Genomic DNA, 25,543 nt, shown 5'->3' on the forward strand with positions numbered 1-25,543 from the left:
TTTATTTGACTAGTAGTCGAAACATTGTGCAAAAATGGCCTAAATGTAGTAAAAAATACTACTGGCTTATTCACGATTAATAATTACAAAACCATGATTTTAAGCAAAATTGTAAGCACATTCTGCGTGTGAAGATTACGGACTACTTTAGCACTACCCAGGATGCACCACATGGAGATTCAGACTCTAAATCCTCTTTTCTTATTCTTACACACAGAAAAATATCATTCTTCAGCCAAGAAAAGTATTTACTCATTTTATTTTATTTCGTTCAAGTAATAGTTTTCTTCAATCAAGAATATTTTCTTAATATTAGTTTTAAGGTATACTTGTCACAAGTATTAGAAAATCTCAGAATTTTTTATTTAAAACAAGAATTTATTCTTGTTTTAAGAATATTGTAAAACTGTATTCAAGAAAATCGAATTTACTTAATTTGAATATATTAATCTAAAAAAGTTTTTTTCTTTCAAGCAAGTTTATTTTCTCAACTTAAAAAAATGTTTTTTCTATTCTTTTCACTACTCATCGCTACGTAGCGCTGGTGGCGTGTTTTCTCGTGAATAAAATGCACTTTTTTAATAATAAAAGAGGCTCGCCAAGAGCGGGAAAGGAAGTAAAATTTCGCCATCGACATACAAATAATAGACTGAAATGTCAGTCTTTAAAAATAATTAAGAAAAATAAGAATGACAAATTGTACAAGTAAATTTCGCTTTTAATTTAATTTAACTAAGAATATAATTTCTTCTTCCAAACTTGGAATCCAAGTAAATAATTATTTCAGATAAGTAAAATTTATATTTGATTCAAATAACGGATAAACTTTTCTAAAGAAATTATGATATCTTAATTCAAATATACGCTTTTCTTCGTTGGACTCTAGATAGCAAGTAAACCGAATATTTGTTTGAAGTGAATATTCTTGTTTGAAGTATTACACTTACTAAGATTGAGAATATGTTTTAAGTAAATGTGATACTTACAGCCAGTTTACCGTAGATTTGCGGTTATCGAAAGAAACCATTTACTTAGAACAAATAATATTTACTTGGAATTAGTAATTATTTTTTTGTGTGTACTGCCGCACACTCAAGAAAGATAGAATTATGATGAGTAAGAAAACGTGATACCGATTCGCCGGTGTCCAATATCCGTTTCACTTGCACTCAAGCAAAAGACATCATTAGTATCGAGTGCGAGTAAAACAGATATTGGACACCGGCGAATCGGTATCACGTCTTCTCATTCATCATAACTCTATCCTTTTTAAGTGTGCGGCAGTAGGAATGAGAAGAGAGTTCAAAGGTACTCCGAGGGGTGAGCGGGTGTGCGGGGGGACTTGTTGGCGTGGGGTATGACGTTACGCGGGGCGAGGGAGGCGCATGCTGACAAATTCGGGGAATATGGGGATGGGGTGGGGAATCCTTTTACGACGTTTAGACACTTATGAAGTGTTATAAACAAGGGTGGCATGCGCTCGTGAAGATATCAATGGCGCATAATAATTTGAAGGATTTTTATTGTGTTTTTTTATCGACTTTCCATATCGCTTTCTCTCGCTCTACTACCTTCGCGGTACTTGCGTTCACAGCGATTCATCACTCTCTCTCGCTCCTACTCGTTACATACATATTCTCGCACGCTCTCACACGCACGCTCTCGCTCCTACACATCGCGTACATATTTTCATGTGTTTTCGCTCCTACCCGTACGCCGCCATCTTTACACGCGCTCACTCTCTTTCTTCGCGTGCGCTCTCGCTTACTTTGCAATATTTCTATTAAGAAAAAAAGGTATATGAAATAAAGAAAAAAATAGGTAACACATAAGTTTTTATTTTTTAATATTTAATTTATACATATAAAGCGGTATAATAATTTTTCTCTTACGTACTAAACGCTAAAGTCAAAAGCTCACAATTGAGAAGCCGATGTTTATTAAAAACGTTGCTCGCGCGTACCGCGTTAGGTACTTGATCGGGATTCGTTATGGTGGACGCAATATTAGAGAACTGCGTAAACTGCATATTGACATTATCAATGATTTTAATTAGTCGATCGAACATTAAATCCACACAACCGTCCAGATCGAACATACGACGTACCGTCGACTCGGTCATTGTCATACGTACGTTTTGTGATTCCAAATGTATAAAATTAATGTCACTGATTATAAAAATTCTGGCCGTTAGCGGTCCAACGCTTATAAAATTATACAAGTCCTTATAGTCGGTTCGAAGGAGATTCAGAACGTTTAGTCGCTGTTCGTAAAGTCCCTTCCACGTTTCAAGAGACATTATAAGTTCGTTCCCCTGATGATCTCCTATGGCGATTTCCACGTAACTCGGCGGACCAACGTTGATGCCAATCTCGAGATATTTGTATCCCATACTCGTAAGTGCGTATCGTCTGCTTAGTACGCGAACCGCGCGACGTTCCGACAAAGTACTGTATAAAAAATAATATAAAAATAATAAAATAAAAAAAGTAATAATAAAAAAGTTGAAAAATAAAAAGAACTCAAAAGAAAATCAAACTTACGCGTCGCATTTCTTCTCGCACGACATAGTATCGTAGCAACGCTTCGTATCACTGCTGCTTTCTTTGGCGAAGAACATTTCATTTGAGTGGCTGACGCAATACTGATCTTACGAAAAAATAGTTCGACTTATGAGTTACGATAGAGGGGAAATTTCTTCGAGTAGAGGGGGAAGTAACGTTGAATATTCTCTCTTTATGGAATAATCTCGAACATGACGTAGCACGTTCCGATTTAAACGTTAGAAAACGCTAAAAGAACGCCAAAAAACGTTAAAAAATAACGTAAACAGATTCCGAGGACAGGGCTAATAAAAAAAACGATATATTTATAAAAAACGCATATTTATTAATGACAATGCCACCAATTCAATATTTTAAGTACATTTTGTAAAGCGCAATTTGTTGAATGCTGTGCACAACATAAGGTGTGCGTAACGTCCATCTTGTTTAAAGATCTTATATTTTCATAATGTGCCTCGATATTTTCAACGTATACTTATGTCTTTTCTCGCGTCATCCAGGAGCAAATTTCGCAGCCATTCTCGTTTCTCGTGTCCCTTGACGTATACGACGGGCGGTGTTTTGTACCTAGTCAGCGCCGTTGTAATCAATTTCTTAGCCATGCCGTATGGAATTATTCCATTGTTTCATCGTAATCCGTGATGATGCGTAAGCAACCACGATGCCTGGCGTTTGTCTGCGCCATTATTGAGTCAATGCCATGGCACGGGGTTTCGAAAAATGTAATGCAAGAGGACGAATCCATCTCTGAGAGCGGCAAACTCTTTAACGATAAACTTTCTTCCAACGATAAAACCTTGCAGGTCCACGAACGTTGGTATAGACATGATGAGCTCTCTATCGGTAATCGAGAAAATTGCGCTCAACTTTCGACGCATCGTAGATTTATATATCGTCCCATTTCCACCCTTCTCCTTTAATGTACAGCGAGACAACGTTGTTAGGTGATTTTCCGCACAACATTTGTCAACGGATTGTACTGAATACGATAATTACGAACGGACCTTTTTGCCGAAAATTCGCGACAGTTTGATTTGGCTCGAGATAATCGTATCCGTAATAGGTTTTACAGAAACGTACGTACGTGTCATAGAGAATCGACCATCTGTTTTTATCGAAATCCAGATTTATATCATCGTACGGATAACATTCCGAGTTTAGATACAGTTTCAGGTTCGTCAGTTTACAATGATCGAATCGGCTCGTATCCTCGAGCATAACGTTCTTTCGACCAGCCTGCAGAGCAAAGATGACGTATCGCGGCTTCTCGAGCTGAGTAGCGGTCTTGATGGCCCACGAATGTTTGGTCGTGCGTTGCAATAGTGGAAACTCGTATAGATCTCACAAACGAAAAGCCATGCTTAGGTATCAACTCATGTGATAAGTCTGTTGGTTACTGAGTCCGTTTGGTCTGTGTGCATTTGATCCGTGCGCATGTCCGTTTATTACTGTGCGCATCTGGGACTCACTCAGGGCAAGTGTGTCGGCCAAGTAGTGTCGGTTAAGTAAACTGTCGGTCAAATAATCGTGTTGGTTAAGTGTACTGTCGGCCAAACGGTGTCGGTCAAATAAACTGTTGGTCAAATAATCGTGTCGGTTAAGTGTGCTTGTCGGTCATGTACATGTCGGTCAAGTGATTGTCGGTCAAATGCATGCGACCCGTTCTATCTATAGTGCTTCTATAACTCTAGAGTTTTCTATATACTTATGTATGCGATTATATATAAATTATATAACTATATGTGTGTGCGATTTTATAATATTCTATTCACGTTAAATTATGTAATTCTATGTAAATTTATCTATATACCTATGCGACTCTATGTATTTTACCTACCTCTATTTTATTCTATCTACGTGGGCATGTAACTCAATGGTGTTCTATCTATGTGCCTAAGTGTACTTACAAGCGTATGCGACTCTATGGTATTTTATCAACGTGTATATGCAATTCTATGGTATTTTATCTATGTGTATATGCGATTATATGATAGAATATCATTAAATACCAATGATAGAATACCATTGAATTACATGCTCACGTAGATAGAATATGATAAAGATTCATACATACATAAGTAGGATGTCACTCAATTGGATACACTTATAGATAGCTTTACATAGAATTATATACATACGTAGATAGAATACTATAAAATCGCATATACACATAGTTAAAATACTGTAACGAATCGTTCCTCCGCCGCCGTTAAAGCACACGGTTATCAGGCCGTTACCCCCTACCTTGCGTAGTCCCCTCCGCTTATCTCTTCTCCCTGTACGTCTCCGCTCCTCTTGTCACCAAACGGGGGCTATAAAAGCCCTCCGCTGGTGATAAGAGAGCAGATCTCCTCGGTCTAGTGCACTGAGCCGACCGATCCATCTCAGCGTACTGAACTGAGACTCCTAGTGCACGCACTGAGTGCTGACTTAACCTCGCACCCGATTTCCTTGACAGCGCGCACTGAGCGCTTCCTCGCGCCACATATTGAGTGGCCGAACACCGCCCCGCTCGTCACCCGGATCCCGGTACGCGCACTGAGCGACCGATCCCGACACCCGTACACGGGGACCTCGCAGTGAGGGGAAACCGCCGCCGCGAAAATCGTCCACGCGGGATGACACCGTACGAAACAGCTGATCGCCGCAACAGCTGATCGCTGGCTACCGAGCCGAGCTCCGCGCCGCACCGCGCAGCCGCGCACCGCCGCGACCAATAGGAGGGCCGCACAGACCGACTCGGCAAATAGAAGCGCCGCGCCGCACCGTGTAACCGCGACCGTAGCACCGCAGCCAATCCAGCTACCGCCGCAACCGACACGAGCGCCGCTTTGCACCGCACCACCGTAGTTGTACCGCCCCGAGCGCCGCAGTCACCGAAATTGGCCGCTACCGCCAATCGACGCACCGACCGACCGGTACACGGGCCGTACGCCCGCTGCAGCCAACCGGCGTCAAGACGCCACGCGCACCTGCGCACCGCGACACACGTCGCCAACAGTGAATCATCCGCGCCTCGCACAGCGAGACTTTAGTATAAGCATTGTATATATTAGATAGGGACAGCTGTACATATTGGATAGGAATAATTGAATAAACAATAGTGCTAAGCCGAATTCACTTTGCCTCCGTTCATTCACTTAACCAGCCCGCCGTCCGAACCCTGCATTGTCCGCGGCTATCCGTAGCCAATAGTACTCATAATTCACGGTTACAATACTATAGAGTCGCATACACTGGTAGATACAATTACATACGCACGTAGATAGAATAATATTGAATTATATACCCACGATGATAGAGGAGGTGCCTACACACGCAGATAGGATATCAATGAACTGCATATACAAGTAGATAAGTTTACATAGAATAATATTGTAACGTGCGCGCCGCGGAAATGAAAGACACTCTTATTTCAAGGAACAGGCGACTTTATTAACACGATTACAGACACGTCTACACGAGAGCGGGGCCGAGATTCAACTAGTTGTTTATGCGCGTTGTCAAGCTCTTGACAACTGACAACGCTCCGTCTCGGAAAATCAATACTATCGATCGGCTCGCGGACAGCTAAGCCGCGGTCGCAAAGTATACCGGGCAACACAAGTAACACTGCCCCCCCCCCCTCTTCTAGATTGTCGTCCGGTAATCCGAGACGCAGTTTCTGTGTAACTTTTGGAAGGTCACTTCAACTCCAGGACGATTTTTTGCACTTCCAGCGTTGCCGCAGCAGGTTCCCGGGCCACGTCCAACCAAGTGTTCCTTTCTCCGAAAGGGGCTTTCACGGGCTCTCTTCCACGCAGAGTTGGCCAGGCTCCCTCGCGGAATTTCCGTGTCCGCTTCCCTTTTCCGTCCCCGTGCTCCTCTTCCACCGCGAAGCTCCTCTTTCTGCCGAATCTTGCGCGCTTCTTACTTCTTACTTCGGGATCAGGGGGGGAATTTATTCCCGTGAACTCTGCGCTTTTAGAGCCTGTCCCCCGCCTCGGCATTTGCCCAAAGTCTCACGGGAAAACCACGGTCAAAAACCGTGAGCGAGGCAGACTTCTTCCCACAATCTCCTTCTCCGCTGGAAGAAGTCAAAACATCCTCTCCTCGCCGCGAAGTTCTTCCCGACAATGATGCTGAAACCCAAACACAACAAACAGAACAAGAACAAAGAAATTTAAATTAATAACATTTTTGCAAAACAGCGTCCCGCGTAACGCGCGGAAATCCCCAAACAAAACAATCACTCCCTTAACACCCGAGCTCGGACTCGTGTAGATTTTTCTCCCTTTCCACGAAAGGAGCCAACCGATTAGCATGTACAACTTTATTTTTCCGTTTAGGAAATTTCTGTATACAATACAAAACTTCACTTATTTTTCTAACTACTTTCCATGGTCCCTCTCATGGACTCTGCAATTTTAGAGCTCGTTGTTAGAATTCGTTGAGAACTATATAACCAAACCAGTTGTCCCGGCTCAAAATTAACACGCCTCGTCCGTTGATCATACCTTAGCATTCTTTGAACTTAACAGAAGACGCTATCGGGCGAAATGATGAATCGAATCTAGCTTGGAATCTAGCTTTAAATTAAGCTTCGTCTTAGTTTAAAAACAAAATTAGTCCCCTCTTTTTTTTTCACGGAAGGTGGATTTCCTCTAAGAAGATCCAAAAGCAAGCGAAGATTCTGCGCCAAATATATTTCAGCAGGAGACATCCCAATAGCTTCCTGTTTTGAAGAACGATAAGCTAAAAGATACAGAGGAATCCAACGATCCCAGTCTCTCTGATTCTTGGAAATAAATTCTGCCAAATAATCTAAAATTGAGCGATGTTGACGCTCGTCTTGTCCGTCTGACTGCGAATGAAGAGGGATTGTTCGAGTCTTTTTAATTCCTACAAGCGAAGTCATTTCCTCGAAAAGACGAGACTCAAAATTTCTCCCTTGATCAGTGTGCAATTCCAAGTAAATTCCGTGAAATACGTGCAAATACTTGTTCCACTAGAGATCTCGCAACAGTACTGGCCTTCTTATTCCTTAAAGAAAAAGCTTCCAACCACTTCGTGAAACAATCTACAATCACCAAAAGATACTTATTTTCGGATGAAGAAATTGGTAGAGGACCAAGGATATCCACCTGTACCCTTTCGAAGGGAGCGCCCACATTATAAATTTCCAGAGGCGATTTTCCTTTTCTTGGGGGGCCCCTTTTAGCAACACAAGCCTTACACGAAGCACACCAACTCTCTACATCCTTCTTGCACGTGGCCCAATAAAAACATTTCCGTATCTTCTGCAAGATCTTATTCACACCAAAATGCCCTCCTGCAGGAGAATCATGAGCCTCCTCCAGAACTTCTTGAACCCTCTCCCGAGGCACCACGATTTGAAAAACACTCCTACGCAAATCCGGGGAAATCCATTTCTTGTTGAGAACTCCATCGATTAACAAAATTGTGTCTCAATAAGACCAATAGATCTTCAGAGAAGGTTCACCCGAAGCAACCTCTTGCCAACCCGGGCGAATACCGGTTTTCTTGGCACGAATAATTACGGCGAGAGCCGCATCCCGGAGCTGGGCAGCGCGCCACTCCTGAAGACTTTTATTTGAAAAGACCAGCCGTCCCAAAATTTCCACTTTTAAAGATTCTGCATTAGACTCCACCTTCAAGCAATATCGGCACGATGTTTCCAGACACGGACGTCTCGAAAGTCCGTCGACGTTTCTGTGCACTTTCCTTCTTCGAAAAAGGACATCGAAGTCATACTGCTGCAAGCGGTTCTACCCATCTAGCCAGCTGTCCTTCCAAATCCCGAAAGGACATCAACCAGCGTAGAGAAACGTGATCTGTCCTTACCAAGAACTTCCGGCTATAAAGATAATAATGGGATGATTTCACCGAGTCCACAACGGCAAGAAATTCTCGACGAGTAACACAATAATTCCGTTCTGTTTTATTGAAAATCCGGCTGTAATAAGCGATAACTTTCTCCTCTTCTCCCTGTAACTGAGAAAGTACCGATCTCACGATTCGAGGCATCGGTATCCAAAATGAACTGTCCTTTTCCCGAAGGGAAAGACAAAACCGGAGGGCACGTCAAAACTTGTTTCAAATTCTCAAAAGCCCGTTGACATTCAACGGACCAAAGAAATTTAGATTTTTCCTCTGTTAAATTATACAAAGATTTAGCCAAAACAGCAAAACCCTTTACAAATTTTCTATAATAGGAGCAAAAACCAAGAAAACTTCTAACCTGCTTTCGATTTCTCGGAAGTGGCTAATTTTTCACAGACGAAATTTTTTCAAGGTCAGTTGCAACTCCCTCCGCAAAAACAACATGTCCAAGATATTTAACTTCTCTTTTAAGAAAACTACATTTATTCGGATTTAAATTAGCACTCTCTAAACGAAGAAAACTTCTTTTAAATTACACAACATTTCTTCAAAGTTTTCCCAAAAATAATTACGTCGTCCAAATAAACAAAGCAAATCTTCGAAATCAAATCTTTTAATACTCTTTCCATTAAACGCTCAAATGTAGCAGGAGCGTTGCATAGACCAAAAGGCATAACTGTGAACTGCTACAATCTGTTCCCAATCGAAAACGCGGTTTTTTCACGATCTTTAGTATCTAGGCTTACCTGCTAATATCCGCTTTTAAGATCAATGGTGCAAAACCACGAGTTTCCCTTTAAACAGTCTAAAATATTGTCAATTCTCGGAAGCAAAAAAGAATCCTTTATAGTCAGCGTTTAATTTCCGAAAGTCAACACAGAATCTTATGATACCATCCTTCTTTTTTACCAAAACCGCTGGAGAAATCCAAGGACTATTTGACTCCTCAGTTTTTGGACTTTCATATCCTCGAGAATCTTATTCACTTCCGCTTGTAAGTGAAGGGGAACTCGTCTAGGTACCTGCTTTATAGAACGAGAATCACATAACTTTATACAATGAGACAAAACATTACAGTTTCCAGCAACAATATTTTCAGAGAAAATATGAGAAAATTCTTTCAAGAAATCCGAAAATGTCTGCTTTTGAACAATCCCCAATTCTCGCGAACTTTCTTCTAAAACACGCAAAAGAGGACCGGAAAGCCGAACAGAGAAGTCCTCGATCCGAGAACAAATTTGCCCGCGCTTTACCACCTCGCTGCCCACTAAACCGAGGGCGCCTTCGAACAAGCCATCCAAAATTTCCGCCTCGGAAAGAAAATCTACTTCGAGAATGCATTCGTTGCTAACTTCCGCAACGAAAAGCGACAAGTTCATACAAAATTTCCCTAAAGAAATTTCAGCAAAGCTCGAGAAGTTAACGGTACTTTTTTCCCGGTAGGACATCTTAAATTACAAGAAACCAACCGCTCCTGTTCCTTAGAAGCGGCCTATTCGGTGCTCAAATTCCATACATTAGAGCCCGTGTCTATTTTAAAAACACACTCTTCCCCATTTAAAAGTCTAGTCGTAACAACGGCCACGCGCTCCCGCGCCTGCTTCGTTGAGACGACGGACGAGAACAGCCCCGCCGCGCGCGGAAACAGGGGTCCGTGCTCCGCCTGCCGAGCTGGCCCCCAACCCGACAGAGCTTAGTTTCCCGATTTTCCCGCCGGGCACTCGGCGCGGAAATGACCAGTTGCCCCACATTGCCAACATTCCTTACCTCCCCTCTCACCGTTCTTCGCTCGCCTTAAAAAATTTTTTTTTTCTTTTCCCCCCTTTTTCTGTTCCGGAGCCTCCTTTCCCGAACGAAAATTTCCATTCGCCCTTCCCCCATTCTCTGAACAACCGTTCCGATTGATAAGCTTAAGCATTTTCGCTCGTTCAGTTGCTACTCTAAGAGACGTGATTCCCTCTACCTGGAGGGAACGCTTTACGAACCTGTTCGGCAGCGCAGCGATGAACTGCGAACACGCGATTTTATCGCGCACTTCCTCCACGCACTCAGGGTACGCCTTCAAAGCTAGAAAGGCGTTCAAGATCCGCGCCCAACGCCGCGTAATCCTCCCCCGGACACAGCCTACGATTTGTGAAGAGCATATAGTAATTTTGAGCGAGCGAGCTTTCCCCGAAACGCAACTCTAACTTTGACTTTAACTCTTAAAAAAAAATAAACTTTTTGTTTACAACGCACGAATCTAAAAGCGAACCCGCTTTTCCCCGCAAACAGGAAGCTAGCGCCACGGCTTTCTCCGCTTCTGCCCAACAGTTCGCGCAGGCGATTAGCGAAAATTGCGTGAGAAACTCCCGCAACGGAGTCGAACCGTTGTAAGTATCCAATTTAAATTTAAGACCCACAGACGCCCGCGCATCCCCGCTCACGTCCACACTCACTCCGGTTATGCGTGACGCGACACTCGCGTCCCCGATCGAAAGAATATTATTGGTGGGACTTAGCTGTGTGTCGCGGGGAAACTGTAGCTGCCGCAGATTCTCAAGAAACTCCCGCTGCTGACACGTCTGCTCCTCCTCCCTCCGCGCCTGGCTCTTGCAGCAGCCGCATTTTTTCCAGGAAAGCCTTCAGAATCGTTCCTGTCTGCTGCTCCGAGTCCCGCAAGTCCGTCTGAGCATACTCCGCAGGGGCTAGACCGTGAGACCGGGTCACGACGGGGGAACGGGGAATAGACATCCTTCCTTTCCTTTCCTTACACTTTTACTCCGCGCTTTTATCATTGAAACTCGTGCGCGCTTCACAAGATCCGACGAGCGGATCTCGGACGAGCCCCCAAAAATGTAACGTGCGCGCCGCGGAAATGAAAGACACTCCTATTTCAAAGAACAGGCGACTTTATTAACACGATCACAGACACGTCTACACAAGAACGGGGCCGAAAATTAACTAGTTGTTTATGCGAGGTGACCTCCTTTTGGACACGTAACGATTGGACACCGCTCGATTGGACAAGTACGATTGGACACGCACGATTGGACACGGCTCGATTGGACACCGCACGATTGGACACCGCACGATTGGACCCCGTACGATTGGACACCGCACGATTGGACACCGCATTATTGGACACCGCATGATTGGACACCGCATTATTGGACACCGCAGTCTTCTAGTGAATAACATTTATATATCATATGACAGATTATCTAACCTTAGAAACATCTGGCAGAAAAAAGCTTCGATTTGCCAGAAAAAAATTGAATTTTAAATGTCTATATACGTATTTTTAGGAGCATCTCGTTTTGTGTGGAAAGTTTCAAACCCATGTGGTGCAGCAAATGCTTGCACGCACACACACACACACACACACACACACGGAGGGGTGCAAGGGGGGCCTTCGGCCCCCCTCCCGCACTCACCTCGTCCAAGTCGCTAACCCATGTAAACTGTATTAGCAATCTGCATACACACATGTGAATGTGTGTTTGTGTTCAATTGTACGGTGTCTAATAATGCGGTGTCTAATAATGCGGTGTCCAATAATGGGGTGTCCAATAATGCGGTGTCCGATCGTGCGGTGTCCAATCGTGCGGTGTCCAATCGTGCGGTGTCCAATCGTGCGGTGTCCAATCGTGCGTGTCCAATCAAGCGGTGTTCAATCGTTACGTGTCCAAACGGGATACTCCCGTTTATGCGCGTTGTCAAGCTCTTGACAACTGACAACGCTCCGTCTCGGAAAATCAATACTATCGATCGGTTCGCGGACAGCTAAGCCGCGATCGCGAAGTATACCGGGCGACGCACGTAACAGAATATACACTTAAATAGAATAGAATCGGATATACATGTAGATAAAATACTATAAAGTTGCATATACACGTAGATAAAATATTGGGAGTAGATAAAATACTACGTAGATAAAATAGATAAAATATTGGGATTTATAAGCGGGCAGAATAGGAATCAGAGTAATTGGAGCCATGTGGTCTATTGGCAAAAGAGCTATCCTGTGAAACGAGCGATCCCGAGTTCGAATCTAGCTAACGCTTTAATTTTTCCGTCGTTTTCAATACATACTTAGATAGAATATCATAGAGTCGTATATATACGTAGATAAAATATACCATAGAGTCCCCATACGCTCGTAAGTACTGTCACTCGTTTTCCTTTCGTTCCACCCTGCGGAACTGCGACGCGGATCAAAAACCGTACGAAAAAGGAGAGGGAGGATGGACGTTCCCTCGAATGTTCCCTAAGCTGTTGTTGAGCGATCTGCGGGATTTATCACGAATGTTGGGCGCCAAACGTGCTTCTTCGTCGCGTCAATTCCAAACACGAAAGTATCCCCAAGATCCCGCTTCACGCTTGCACGGAGTATCTAGTCGGCCACTCCAATTTCGGTAGAGGGGCGGAGCGGTATGCCACAGGCGCACGTTCGATTACGCGAGACGACACACAAAGCAACACAAGAAATCACATACGCTCGGTATAAAACAAATTACCATTACATTTATTCAGACGAGGAAAGTTAACAAACATAAGTAATATTGAGAGAAATGGAAATATAACAGAAATTTCGTGTAGTGCGTGAACGACGGAACTCGCGATAGAGTGATTGAAATGCTCGAATACGGAAAATAAACGCGATAGCAACCAAATCAGCTCCAAAGCACGATCGGAGTGATTACAGTAGGAAAAGCGCGAAATAAACAGCTAGTAAGACAAGGACGCGAAGCATGAAGACCACGACAGGTCGCGAGACGACAAACAATGCAAAAATGCAAACGCTACGATCGCCATGCAAGCGAAATTACAATCAAACGACGACGTGACATTCACGAAACGAAATAGATGGAAAGGATAATAACGCAAAACTTGAGAGAAGCCGGAGCCTCACGCATAATCTTACAAGTCGCGGCGCGAATACTCGGTATACGCCACGCGGTCCGGCGAGCACGCACCTTGTGCGTGCCACAGTACGGCGGTCGCGCTACCGGCTTTCTCCCGCATACGAATGCTCCTCTACGCTACGATCCGGGGCCACGATCCTCGGTGACCACGTTTTATTTACGCAACACCACGATACGCGAATCTTAGCTTCCGCGAGTTCCTGACGGCCCGCCGCGCGTCGGAGTCGACCGCTCGTTCGAACACTAACGAGTGCGCCCTTGCACATTATACAACACTAAAGAGCTCGCTCCCAAAACGCTAGCGCGATTTGAAGACTCGCGAGTGGCTTTACACAGTTATTTACGCGTCACGAGCAACTTCACCGGCCTTCTCGTCTCTTCGAATTCTCTTCAAGACCCCAGCTCGGCACGGCACGCTCGTCCTTTCTTCGCCAAGATAGAAATTTAAGAACGGCCGGGTTGCTGACACACACTCTAGGACAGCTGGTGCGAAAGAGCGATCGATAACGCAAGATCCTCGATCGCGAGTCGATGTGTGCCACGCGTAGGGGGTGCGCTATGAGGCTGCGCGTGGCGCTAGCCAATACGGGGCACGCGTTCCATTCCGCGCCTCGCGACAGCGCACGCTCAACGGCGTACGCGACCCAATTTCGCGAGGCGTCCTTTGATCGCGGAGCCCTTGATCCTCCTCCCTTGCTGGCGGCCTTCCGGTTAGTTTTATCTCCCCGGGGCCGATACGGGAGGCTGGTTAAAGCTGAAGAGTCCTCCGCTGCTGCTGGCCTCGTCGGCTTTCTCGATGCGACGCCTCATCTAATTTTCTGCCGTGCCGCTTGCCTCGCGGCTCCCGCTGGGGGTTCCATGCCCCCGCGCTAATCGTCCTATGGCCCTGTCCTTTATTTTCCGCTGCTCCGTCAAAGCCGAATTCCTTGTTCTATGCGGTGTTCCTCGGTGTTTTCGCCGCGTGAAGCGCCCGATACGCAAAATACAGAAAGAAATAGAATTAGTTTTCGCAATTAATATCGCTAATGTGGCCCGCCGAGAATCGCGATACGCTCCCCGCACCTCCCGGCCGTTCTCGCTAGCGCGAGCTCGGGCCTTGTGACGGCGGAGGGACGCTGCGACGCTGCAGCGAAACTGCAACGTCACAGTACATACAATTGCATACGCACATATTGGAATACTATTGAGTTACATGTCCACGTAGATAGAAAATCATAAATTCAAGATAAAACTTTTGATCAAATTCAACCTAAGTAATATACATTCCTAAAATGGTATAATTTAATTGTTAAAGTAACAATTATTTTAAATAAAAAATTATTGTATTTACACACACAAATTAATTTTTCTACAAAAATAATGATATGCAAATATTTTGCACCAAATAAGAGTGAACACTACAAAATGAGTGTTAAGTTCTCTACAAAAATAGTGATATGAAGAAATATGCGCCAATCTATAAAAATAGATGTATATTCTTTGGCTGGCATTCATAGTTTGATTTTTCATTAAGCTTGTATCAAACTAGAGATTAATAATGGGAATGAATTGAAATGTAATTAATTAGGAACAAAACCAATATTCTTTAACTTTGCTTTGAATGGTCAAATTCCAATAAATATTTTACTATAGAAACTTACAGGAAACTTACAGGATCAGAAAGGACAGCGGCACAGAGCGGTAAACCTGAATTCCTTATAGCTGAAATTTCTGCGGTGGCCCAAAGGTGCTCCTGGCGGTGGTATACCGGCTCCCTCACTGCGGTTATCTCGCGGAGTTCTTCGATGTTGTAACTAACCTTTTGACTGGTTACAAGCATTTCATCATCTTCGGTGACTTTAACGCGGATCTCGGCTCGGACACGTATGACTCTGCTCAGGTGCTGGCTTTCGTTGAGACACTTAATCTTATTCCGTACGCCCCTACCCATCACACTCAAACGGCATCAACGCTCCTTGATTTATGCATCATTGACGACGTAGATAAATTGGTCTCTTACTCTCAACACGATGAATGCTACCTATCCACGCACGATCTTGTGGATATTGAGTATAGGGTTAAAATCGCGAAATCAATAGAACGAAAATTAAAAGTCAGGGATTTTCGTACATTCGTTGCTGAGAACTTCTTGGACGACTTGGCAGAGTGTAATTGGCGAGCCCTGTACATGAATGACAGCATTGATAACAAAGTCCTGATGCTGAACAAGTATTTGACAGAATGCTATGACAAGCACGCGCCGATTCGCAGCCGATTTTCAGCCGAAGCATCTGCCGGCTTCTTGGTTGACGCAAGATATCAGGAGAGTACTGAGCGCTAGGGATAGAGCAAGAAGGGTTTGGAGGAAGAACAAAACGGAGCGCAGCTACGACGCGTTCAAGCGCTTGAGAAGTGAGGCCTAGGCAATGGTGTGGGCGGCCAAGGAAAGCTACTACCTCAGGGCCTTCAGCGAGGTTGGGGAACCATCCTCCTTGTGGAAAAGACTGGGACACCTTGACCTATTAAAACCAAGAAAGTTTGACAAGGGGGTTGTTTGTTCTGTCGACGAACTTAATGAATATTTCACCGCTGTCGCGTCTGACTCGGTTGTGCGACCGATTAGTTGGGCACTGACCGGCTGTGGTGTGTATGAGGATGCTAACTTTTACTGAGCCATATTTATCAACAGGAAGTGGAAAGGGCTCTGCGACGAATTAAGTCTGATGACACTGGGACTGATGGCCTCTCTCGCGCGCTGCTTATCGGTGCCTTACACGTTATCTCGCCAGCACTAACGCACATCTTTAATTTTAGTTTTATGCACGGAGTTTTTCCCGGAGTTTGGAAGACCGCGATTATCTGTCCTATCCCAAAAACTAGTCAACCGGAGAAGATGTGTGACTACCGACCTATCTCCATTCTTTGCACGATGGCTAAGGCCTTGGAACGCATTGCGGCCGGACAGATTATGTGTCACCTTGAGAACTCCGACATTCTGGATCCCCATCAATATGCAGGAAGGGCTATTCGACGCAAACCGCATTAATTCGCGTGCTCGACGACGTGCGATTTGCTGCTGATAGAAGGACGGTTACGGTCGCGGTGTTCTTCGATTTCTCAAAGGCCTTCGATTGTGTGAACCACGATATCTTGGTCGACAAGATGAGCGCGCTCGGCTTCTCGCGTTCCTCCCTGGTGTGGATGTTTTCATACCCACAACGCAGGAGGCAGGTGGTGAGGGACTCCTGCTCGCGGGCGACGTCGGAGGAGAGAGCCGTTCTCTCTGGAGTGCCGTAGGGTTCTGTTCTGGGGCCACTATTGTTTGCGCTGTACTTGAGGGACTTCTGCACGGTTCTAAGACACTGTAGATACAGCTTCTACGCGGACGACCTGCTGATCTATCTGCATTCGAAGCCCAAACATCTGGAGGAGGCGATTTGGAGGGTCAATGAGGACATAGCCAGTATTACGCGGTGGGCTGCCGGCAATGGATTGACCCTCAATCCCGACAAAACAAAAGCAATGATCATGGGCACCTCCAGATTCGTTAGCTGGGCGGACTGGAGCGGACTGCCGGACATTCTTATTGCTGATACAGTCATACCGCTGTATGAGACGGTGCACTATCTCGGAGTCACTATTTCGTGTACACTATCGTAGAAGAGACATGTCAGAGCAGTCAGCGCCAGGGTGTATGGATCTTTGCATCAGCTCAAGCTTTGTGAGAGGTTGCTTCCGCTTACTTTCAGGACGCGGCTTATTCGAACTCTCATAATGCCTCTTTTTGACTATTGTTGTGTCGCTCTCACAGACATGATTGGCGAGCACAAGTACATACGTCAGAAATCCCTGAACTCGTGTGTGCAATTCATATTCCGGGTGAGACGTGACGAGCACATAACTCCGTACTTCGAAAGACTGTAATGGCTCAAAATAAAATCTAGACGCAAATACTTCGTCAGCTGTCTGACCTATCAGCTGATGCACAACAAAATTCCTGAGGCCGATTTCTGCAGGTTTGAGAGGAGGGACGAAAGGGTCCCCCACGACACCAGAACTGCAGCTGACATCCTCGTGCGCCCCCAGTGTCGTACCGAATTTTATAGACGTTCGTTTCTCTGTTCTGTTGTTGAGCTCTGGAATTCACTCCCATTGGACGCTCGGCATGCGCCTTCCTTCGACATGTTCAGACTTAAACTATATAATCATCTGCTATGCAATAATTCATGATTGTAATTATCTACGGCGCTGAACACACAAACACACTCACTCACTCATATACTTATGCACACAAAATCACACACTCTCATACACACATAATACATGAATACATATACTCTCACGTAGGTGCATAGTAGTGTAGGCACTTTTGTTTCTAATGTAAATATACAAATATTATAATTATGTACTAATATCCCCTAGAATGTATATCAGGTTTTCTACAAATTGTATCAGTCTCTACGCTTGAGGGGACTTTGTTTCGGAGCGTTTAATAAATAGCGATTTCTCTCTCTCTCTCTCTCTCTCTCTCTCTCTCTCTCTCTCTCTCTCTCTCTCCCCCTCTCTCTCTCTCTCTCTCCTGACAGTTGTCTTGACCTCTTGATAATAAATGACTGTGATAAAATTTCATCCTTTAACAAATCCTCCTGTCCGTTCATTGCTGGACACGATCTCCTTACTCTCTCTTTGTCTTTTAAGTTTCCCGTAGTTACTTGTAGTTCGATTCGGCGGCGCTGTTTCAGGGGATTGAATGAGTCGGAGTTCTGTGATTTCCTTTCTGTTAGCCTGATCAATGTAGATCGTTCCTCTAATAATTTCCCTCTACTTACTGATGTACATAGTTACTGTTCCGCATTGACCAGCACCCTTCATAATGCCCTTGACGTTTTTGCCCCTGCTCGTTTGTTGGTTCCTGGAAGGCCTCATGCACGATGGCTCACTGATGATTTGAGGTCTCGTCTTCGCACACGCAATCTTTTGTTCAAGCAAGCTAAGCGCTCGAATAGCCTGCTTGGCTATCTTAGTTATAGACACTTCAGGAGTCAATTGAACCTTGATATCAAGCGGGCCAAGTCTAATTTCCTGCTTGCGTCCTTAACCAATATAACCGACCCAGCGAAATTATGGAGAGAACTGGCCCGGTTGGGACTCGTCAGGTCTTCCTTTGTCTCTTCTTCATTTCTTCTCTGTGTCCCAGCTTAATTCACATTACGCAGGGGTCTCCTCTGGCCCTCCTTTGAGTTACGCTATCTTCATTTCCACTATTCGCACCTTAACTGTTTCATCCGGCCATCCCAAGTTCGTCTTTTCCTCTGTTTCCTCCAATTTGATCCATAGGCTTATTGTGGCTCGCCCTCCTCACTCCCTAGCTTCGGGAGTCGATGGCGTTCCTCTTTTGGCCCTACGCGTCGCGTGGCCTTGCATTGCGTCCAGGCTCACTAATCTTTTCAATCTTTCTCTTGAGCGGTCGGTGTTTCCCCCTGAGTGGAAGCGTGCTCTAATTCGCCCTCTTTCCAAGATTCGCACTCCCTTGTCTCCATCTGACACACGACCAATAGCCAATCTGCCTGAAATGTCTAAAATTCTCGAGAGGATTGTCGTGGATCAACTGGTTGCTTATTTACATGAACACGGTCTCCTTGATCCTAGACAGTCAGCGTATCGCTCTGGCCATAGCACTCAATCTGCTCTCCTTCGTGTGCGCAATGACATTAGGGCGGGAGTTGAGGAGGGGCGGGTTACCCTTATGGTTATGTTCGATTTCAGTAAGGTGTTTGACACTGTGCCACATCTCGCGCTTCTTTCTAAGCTCAAGCTACTTGGCTTCTCTGATTCCGTGCTTAATTGGGTGTTCTCCTACCTTGCTGGTCGCTTTCAGGCTGTCGCTGATGATCTTGGTAACCATTCTGAATGGCTCCCTGTCCCCCGCGGCGTTCCTCAGGGTTCTGTACTTGGTCCACTCTTATTCTCATTATTCATCAATGATATCAGTAGCGTCTTATCCTTCTCTAATTACATGCTCTTTGCTGACGACTTACAGATTTATCTCTCTTGCTCTCCGACTGAAGTTCCTCGTGCCCTTGAGTCTATTACCCTGGATGCGGTATCTCGGTATGCTGTAGCTAACGGTCTTAATCTTAATCTATCCAAGTCAAACGCTATTTTATTTGCAAGTCAATATCACGTCAACAACATCAATATCTCTATCTTGCCTCCTATAATGGTTGACGGCTCTCCATTGCCGTATGTGAATGAGGTGAGAAACCTAGGCGTGATTCTCACCTCCAACCTTACATGGAATAAGCATATTGTTCAAGTTTCGAAAAGTGTACATCATGCTCTTTACAAACTTAAGTTTAACAAGAATTCTCTCTCCACCGAGCTTAAAATCAAGTTAGTTAAGACCTTAGTTTTACCCCTTATTGATTACTGCTGTCTCGTCTACTATGGTTTGAGCAGTGAACTGAACACCAAACTTCAAAGACTTGTAAACTGTGGCATTAAATTCATCTTCAATCTAAGGCGAGATGAACACATCACACCTTTTCGGAGGCGTCTGGGGTTGCTGTCCGTCGAGAATAGGAGACTGTACTTCCTTGGCTGTCTTACATATCGCATTCTCCTCACCCATTCTCCTTCTTACCTTTATGAACTCTTTTCACCCCTTGACCCTTCGGTCAGGAGATCGGCACGTACTGCTTCGTCTTCGTTAACATTCCATATTCCACTCTATAGAACTTCTACCTATAGAAATTCATTTTATCTCTCTGCTATCTACTTCTGGCACTCCATCCCTGACAACATCGTTTCAACTCCAACGTTTGGCACTTTTAAATCTCTTCTCCGTGCGTTTCTCCTGGCTTCTGAGTCTGAGTCTGCTTGAGGCTCCTCTCCCACGCTTAGTCACTCACTTTTTCCCACTTATTGACATTCATTTCCATTTCTTGTATATGCTGATTAGTTACTGATAGCGAGCATCAGTTTTCTGTATAGTTTATATTGTGACTTACTGTCATGCCATTTGTATATGATAAATTTTGTTTTGTTATCTTTTTTTAAGTTACTGTACAGTTAGCATTAGTTATTAAGTCAGCTCACTGATTTGTTGCGATTTGCTATTTGCTCTCTTTCGTTTCTGACGTTGTATCTTTACCTTTGTTATCACACTTTGCCCTTCAGCCTTAGCTTGGGCATATTATAAATGAATCAATCAATCAATCTCTCTCTCTCTCTCTCTCTGCTTCCTTCCTTCTGTCGAAGTTCTTCCATTCGATGATCACCAGTATCTCAAACAATCAAAGAACAATTTGCAAAACTGTTTTCACATTTCCACAGAAAAAAACCTCAGAGAGGTTTCTCTCTGGTCTTCAACTGTCTCACGTTACGTATACACTTATACACTTATTTACAGCAAACCTCTCAAAAATTTTTTACTTTTCTTAAAATATTGTTTTTTTTTAAGACAAATCAGTCACTGTTAGACATAACGGTATAAGGCTTGGTCTACAATAGCTGGAGTAAGCATGAAAAGTAAGAAGTAAGAGTAAGGTAATTTCCTTCTGCGCTGTGATTGGCCGAGTGTTAAGAAAAACAAGAATAGGAGTAAGACAAAATGAAAATAATTTATTTCGTTTACGCCCTTATGCCAGCTTTCTTACACTGGATTAACCCTTTTACGCCTAGTCTTGCTTCTTATTCCATGCTTACTCCAGTTATTGTAGACCAGGCCTAATGCAAGACCTACAATGTCAGCAGGAGTAATGGAGTGAGGAGTAAGAGTAGCAATTGACCAATTAAAAACCGGGAGTAAACAAAATAGGCAAATCTCATTTCTTACTTCTTACCCTTACTCTATTACTCCTGCTGACATTGTGTGCTTTCCAGCAAGACACAGTGTAACACAGTGTCCATTAATGTGAGTGAGACACACTGATATGTTCTTTCTCACACTAATGGACACTGTCCCAGATAGCCAAACCTGCCGAGAGCACGAACTGAAAAATTTTGACACATATTATGCTGGCAAAAGTTGGACAGCAAGCAATTACAGTTTGCCGTTTCAACTAACATTAACAGAAACACGACAAAAATCGAGTAGACTTTGCGTCACAATGTGCCCCCAAAAATGCAGCAAAAGTACAACAAAATTTAAAGACATTAACAAAACAAAAATCAGACATTGTGTGTTGACACAATATATCACTAAAAATTAAATAAAAAAACAGATATGTCATGATGTCACATTAAATTAATAAAATGTAGCTAGAAATTTGACATATTTGCTATCACGCTGCGATACCAGAAACTTGGCGAAAATACAGCACGATGTATCACATGAAGTACTGACAGCAAAAATGCAGCAGAAATCGAGCAGAGCCTGCCGTCATGACATGACGGCAAAAACGCGGCAGGTATAGAACGCGAGTTTGCTACATCAGATCTGTGATGACTTCTGCACACAGGACGCGACAAAGCGGCATCGCGGTGGCCAATCACCGTCTTGCTTTTCTGATAATACATATATGTATTAATAAAAAAGCAAGACGGTGATTGGCCACCGCGATGCCGCTTTGCCGCGTCCTGTGTGCAGGAGCCATGAATCCTCTATAATAGATGATTTTAATGAGTAGGCGGTAGTAAAGTTGATCGCCCGACGTGTCTCCCGTCGAATCCCACACTTCCCGGGCCTGATCCCAAAAGTCTTCTCAAAGATTTCACCTTCATATAAAAAAAAGTTCAAATTGGACGGTTCTTGCATGTGATATCATCTTGGGTTTAATTAACTCTCTGCAGTCAGTCGAAAACGCCACATTTAAATTTAAGTATATAATCATAAAATATATAATTCGTAATGTATATGTAAATTAAATATCATCAAATTTATAAAATTATATAATGTAAATTAAATGTAATAATAATATTAATAAACATATGTACATTGCATACATTAATTATTTATTTTACTAATTAAAAATTATTAATAATACGTCATATCGTGTTAAATTTTTGCTATATTTTTGCGATTACTTGTGACGACAGCTTGGTGCTCGATTTCTGCTATGTTTTTGCCGTCATAACCGATAAAGCAGATCGCGTTCTATATCTGCTGCGTTTTCGCCGGCATGTCATGATGGCAGGCTCTGCTCGATTTCTGCTGCATTTTTGCTGTCAGTACTTCATGTGACACATCGTGCTGTATCTTCGCCGCGTTTCTGGTGTCGCAGCGTGATAGCATTTCATGCTTCGTTTTTGCTGTCTTTCTGCGTTTAGAGTTTAATTTGTCAGATTGTGTTCGATATTTACTATGAATTTGCTGTCATGTTATGGTAGCAGATAATATTCGATTTTTGCTGTATTTCTATCAATATTTTATGTTGATAATCTGTGCTGTTAGAAACTAAGCTTAATGAGGAAGCAGCAGATTGAAATCTGCTGCGATATCATGCTCGAGTTTGCTGACATATTGCCGGCAAGCTGCTAGCATTTTGCTTGCTGGGGTGTTACACTGTCTTGTTGGAGAGCACACATTGTAGACTATAGACATAGTAAGTATAGACCGAGCATTTATTGTATAAGCGTGATGCATACAAAAAGAAAGACAAAAGATATGTAAGATGAGTTTCTTTTTCCCACTTCTCCGGCATTAAAAAAAGAAAGAAACTCATCTTATATCTTTTTTTCTTTCTTTTCGTATGCATCAACGCTTATACTATGGATGCTCGGTCTATACTTACTATGTCTATGTTGTAGACCCCTTGCATAATAATGCACTATTACTTCACGAACTGTCATAACAATATAACCTCACACTGCACATCACTTCGCGCGAACTCCTAGCTGGCGACTCACCTATTACACACGATGTAAACGTCGTAGTGACGATGCGAATGGCTACGTTCCATTTTATTACGCACATGATTAACGTTAGACATTATTATACGTGAAATGAAACCTTATCCAAAAAGCGAATGTGACTGCTGCTCATACCACTATATTTCGTCGATATGTCGTCGGTATGACAGATTCCTAAATAACCTGATGCGTGTTCATAGTACACAAGCGCCTCTTGTATCAAAAGTGTGAAAATGACTTTTTCTGATCTGAGAGGTCGACGACGATGACAATGACGACGTTTCTTACATGAAAATTTTGACATTTTGACTTTGCATCGTGATATCTCTCTCATAGAGTATGTAGAGGAAAAATAAAAATAGTTTTTTTATACAAATCGACCCCAAGCTTTCGATTGAGCCTAGTTAGAACTCGATCCGTTTAGCCGTTTCTGAGATCCGATAATCTCGAGTGCTCGCAAGTCGCGTACTCGCGTAAAGAGCACGGTCGAGCTCGCGCTACGTTTTCATTTGGCGCGAGCCACTACTGTGTCTCTTAATATAATAGAGGTACATACACACGCAGATAGAATACCACTGAACTGTATACACACGTAAATAAGTGTTTACATAGAATAATATACACACTTAAATAGAATATTATAGAGTCGCCTATACACGTAGATAAAATTGAAGGGAGCAGAGAGGGAGAGAAGAATAAGGGAGGTAAGAAGAAGAAACATAATATGGAGGGGAGTGAAGGGAGAGGGGGCGATAGAAAGAAAGACGATAATAGAGGGGATCATGAAGAGGGAGCTGGGAAGGGAGGTGGAGATGTGGAGGTGGAGGAATGGTGACGGAAAGAGCGGGGGAAAGAGGGATGATAGAGATGATTACGGAAGTGGTGAGGGAAGAGGATAGAGATTGGTTGTTAGAGAAGAGGGCCGAGATTAAGAGTCGCTGGGAAGTGAAGTCGAAGATCTGTCAATGGAGGAGAGGAAAGTCAGGTGGAAGATGCTGAAATACCCTAAAATGCAGTGCAAATTTCAAACTCGTCTGCAATCAACAAAAAACATCGTATTGACATGTTTTTTTTTAAATTGCTTAGAAAAGAATGAACTTTAAGAATCTTGATTAATATTAGCCAAATTTTAACGAGAAACTTGTGAAAAATGATAACAAACTTTTACTTTTTTCAATTAAAAAAAACATGTTTGGTTTTCATGCGATACAAAGGGTTTGCACTTAACAAATCAAACTTTCGCCTAGGGATTCTTAAAGTAGAGTCTTTGCCCTTTAATTTAAAAAAAAAGTACATGTAATTTGGATGATTTTTTGCAAAGTTGCATTACTTTGAAAATTGTCTAAAAATTGGTCAAAATTTTTGTCTCGTTTTTTTTGCGCCAGTGTATTTTGAAAAAATTAAATTTTTTTAATTTTTACAATTTGAATATAATATAATATACAATTTTATGTAAACAAATATAATAAAAACAAATTTTTATTCATTAAAATTTTTTGTAAAATATAATCAAATAATAAATTGGTATTTTAATCACATTTTTTTAAATTTTATTAATGTCTATAAAAACTTACAAATATATTCAAACATTTTTTTAAAATTCTGTATTTAAACAAATAATTAACTTGAATAATTTTGTAAACGCCTTATGTAATAATATATAAAATACGTTTTATAAATATAGTGTTGCAAGCGCGAGTTTCGCGCTAGTTGTAGACGTGAGCTTAATGCGAAAATCAAGATGACAGAAGCAGCATGTGGACTGGCGGAGAGAAAATGGCGTCACTCGGAAGCTCCGGTTCGAGGTGGAGTAGGGAAACGTTGAGGAGTCGAGCCTGTGAAGTTTTCCACGAAAAAGACCTCCCTGGATTGTCGAGACGACAATTCTGAAGAAGAGGGGCAGTGTTGCAAGCGCGAGTTTCGCGCTAGTTGTGGGCGAAAATCAATATTATCGATCGCCTCAGTCAGCTGAGTTGAACGGCAACGGTGTCGCTTAGTAATTTGTAAACAAATGAAATGTCAACAGAAATCTCGGGACGTCATTTTGATCGGACGTGTCTGAGATTCCTTGCCTTACAAGGGAACCTCGCGAACCCGAAAATTCTGATTTTAATGAAACTTGGCATAAATGTAGAGGGGGTGAATACATGAGTTTAGAAATTAAAAATTGGTGCTTATAAGCGGTTTAAAGGGTTGAAACCACCCTTAAAAAATTTTGAGTTTTTGCCTTTTCTCGATATATCTCGTAAACTAAACAAAATATTAAAAAATGTTTCATACAAAAGTTTTACAGTATAAATACCTCTATTTAACTATGTTATTTATTTAAAAAAAAAATTTTTTTTTTTAATTTTTTTA

The 25,543-nt window shown here is 43.0% G+C and overlaps 1 protein-coding gene across 1 annotated transcript; it reads right to left on the bottom strand.

Moving 5' to 3' along the window:
• Positions 1–265: 265 nt before the first annotated feature.
• On the bottom strand, positions 266–2,797 carry LOC118646744. The gene has a single exon (XM_036290327.1). It carries the CDS (start codon positions 2,390–2,392, stop codon positions 1,889–1,891), a length of 504 nt encoding a protein of 167 aa, XP_036146220.1. The 5' UTR covers positions 2,393–2,797; the 3' UTR covers positions 266–1,888.
• Positions 2,798–25,543: the final 22,746 nt, after the last annotated feature.

Source organism: Monomorium pharaonis, chromosome 7 (genome assembly GCF_013373865.1).
Source record: "Monomorium pharaonis isolate MP-MQ-018 chromosome 7, ASM1337386v2, whole genome shotgun sequence".
NCBI lineage: Eukaryota > Metazoa > Arthropoda > Insecta > Hymenoptera > Formicidae > Monomorium > Monomorium pharaonis.

Coding starts and splice junctions, on each gene's coding strand:
- LOC118646744 (XM_036290327.1), bottom strand. CDS start 2,392: ATGGGATACAAATATCTCGAGATTGGCATCAACGTTGGTCCGCCGAGT.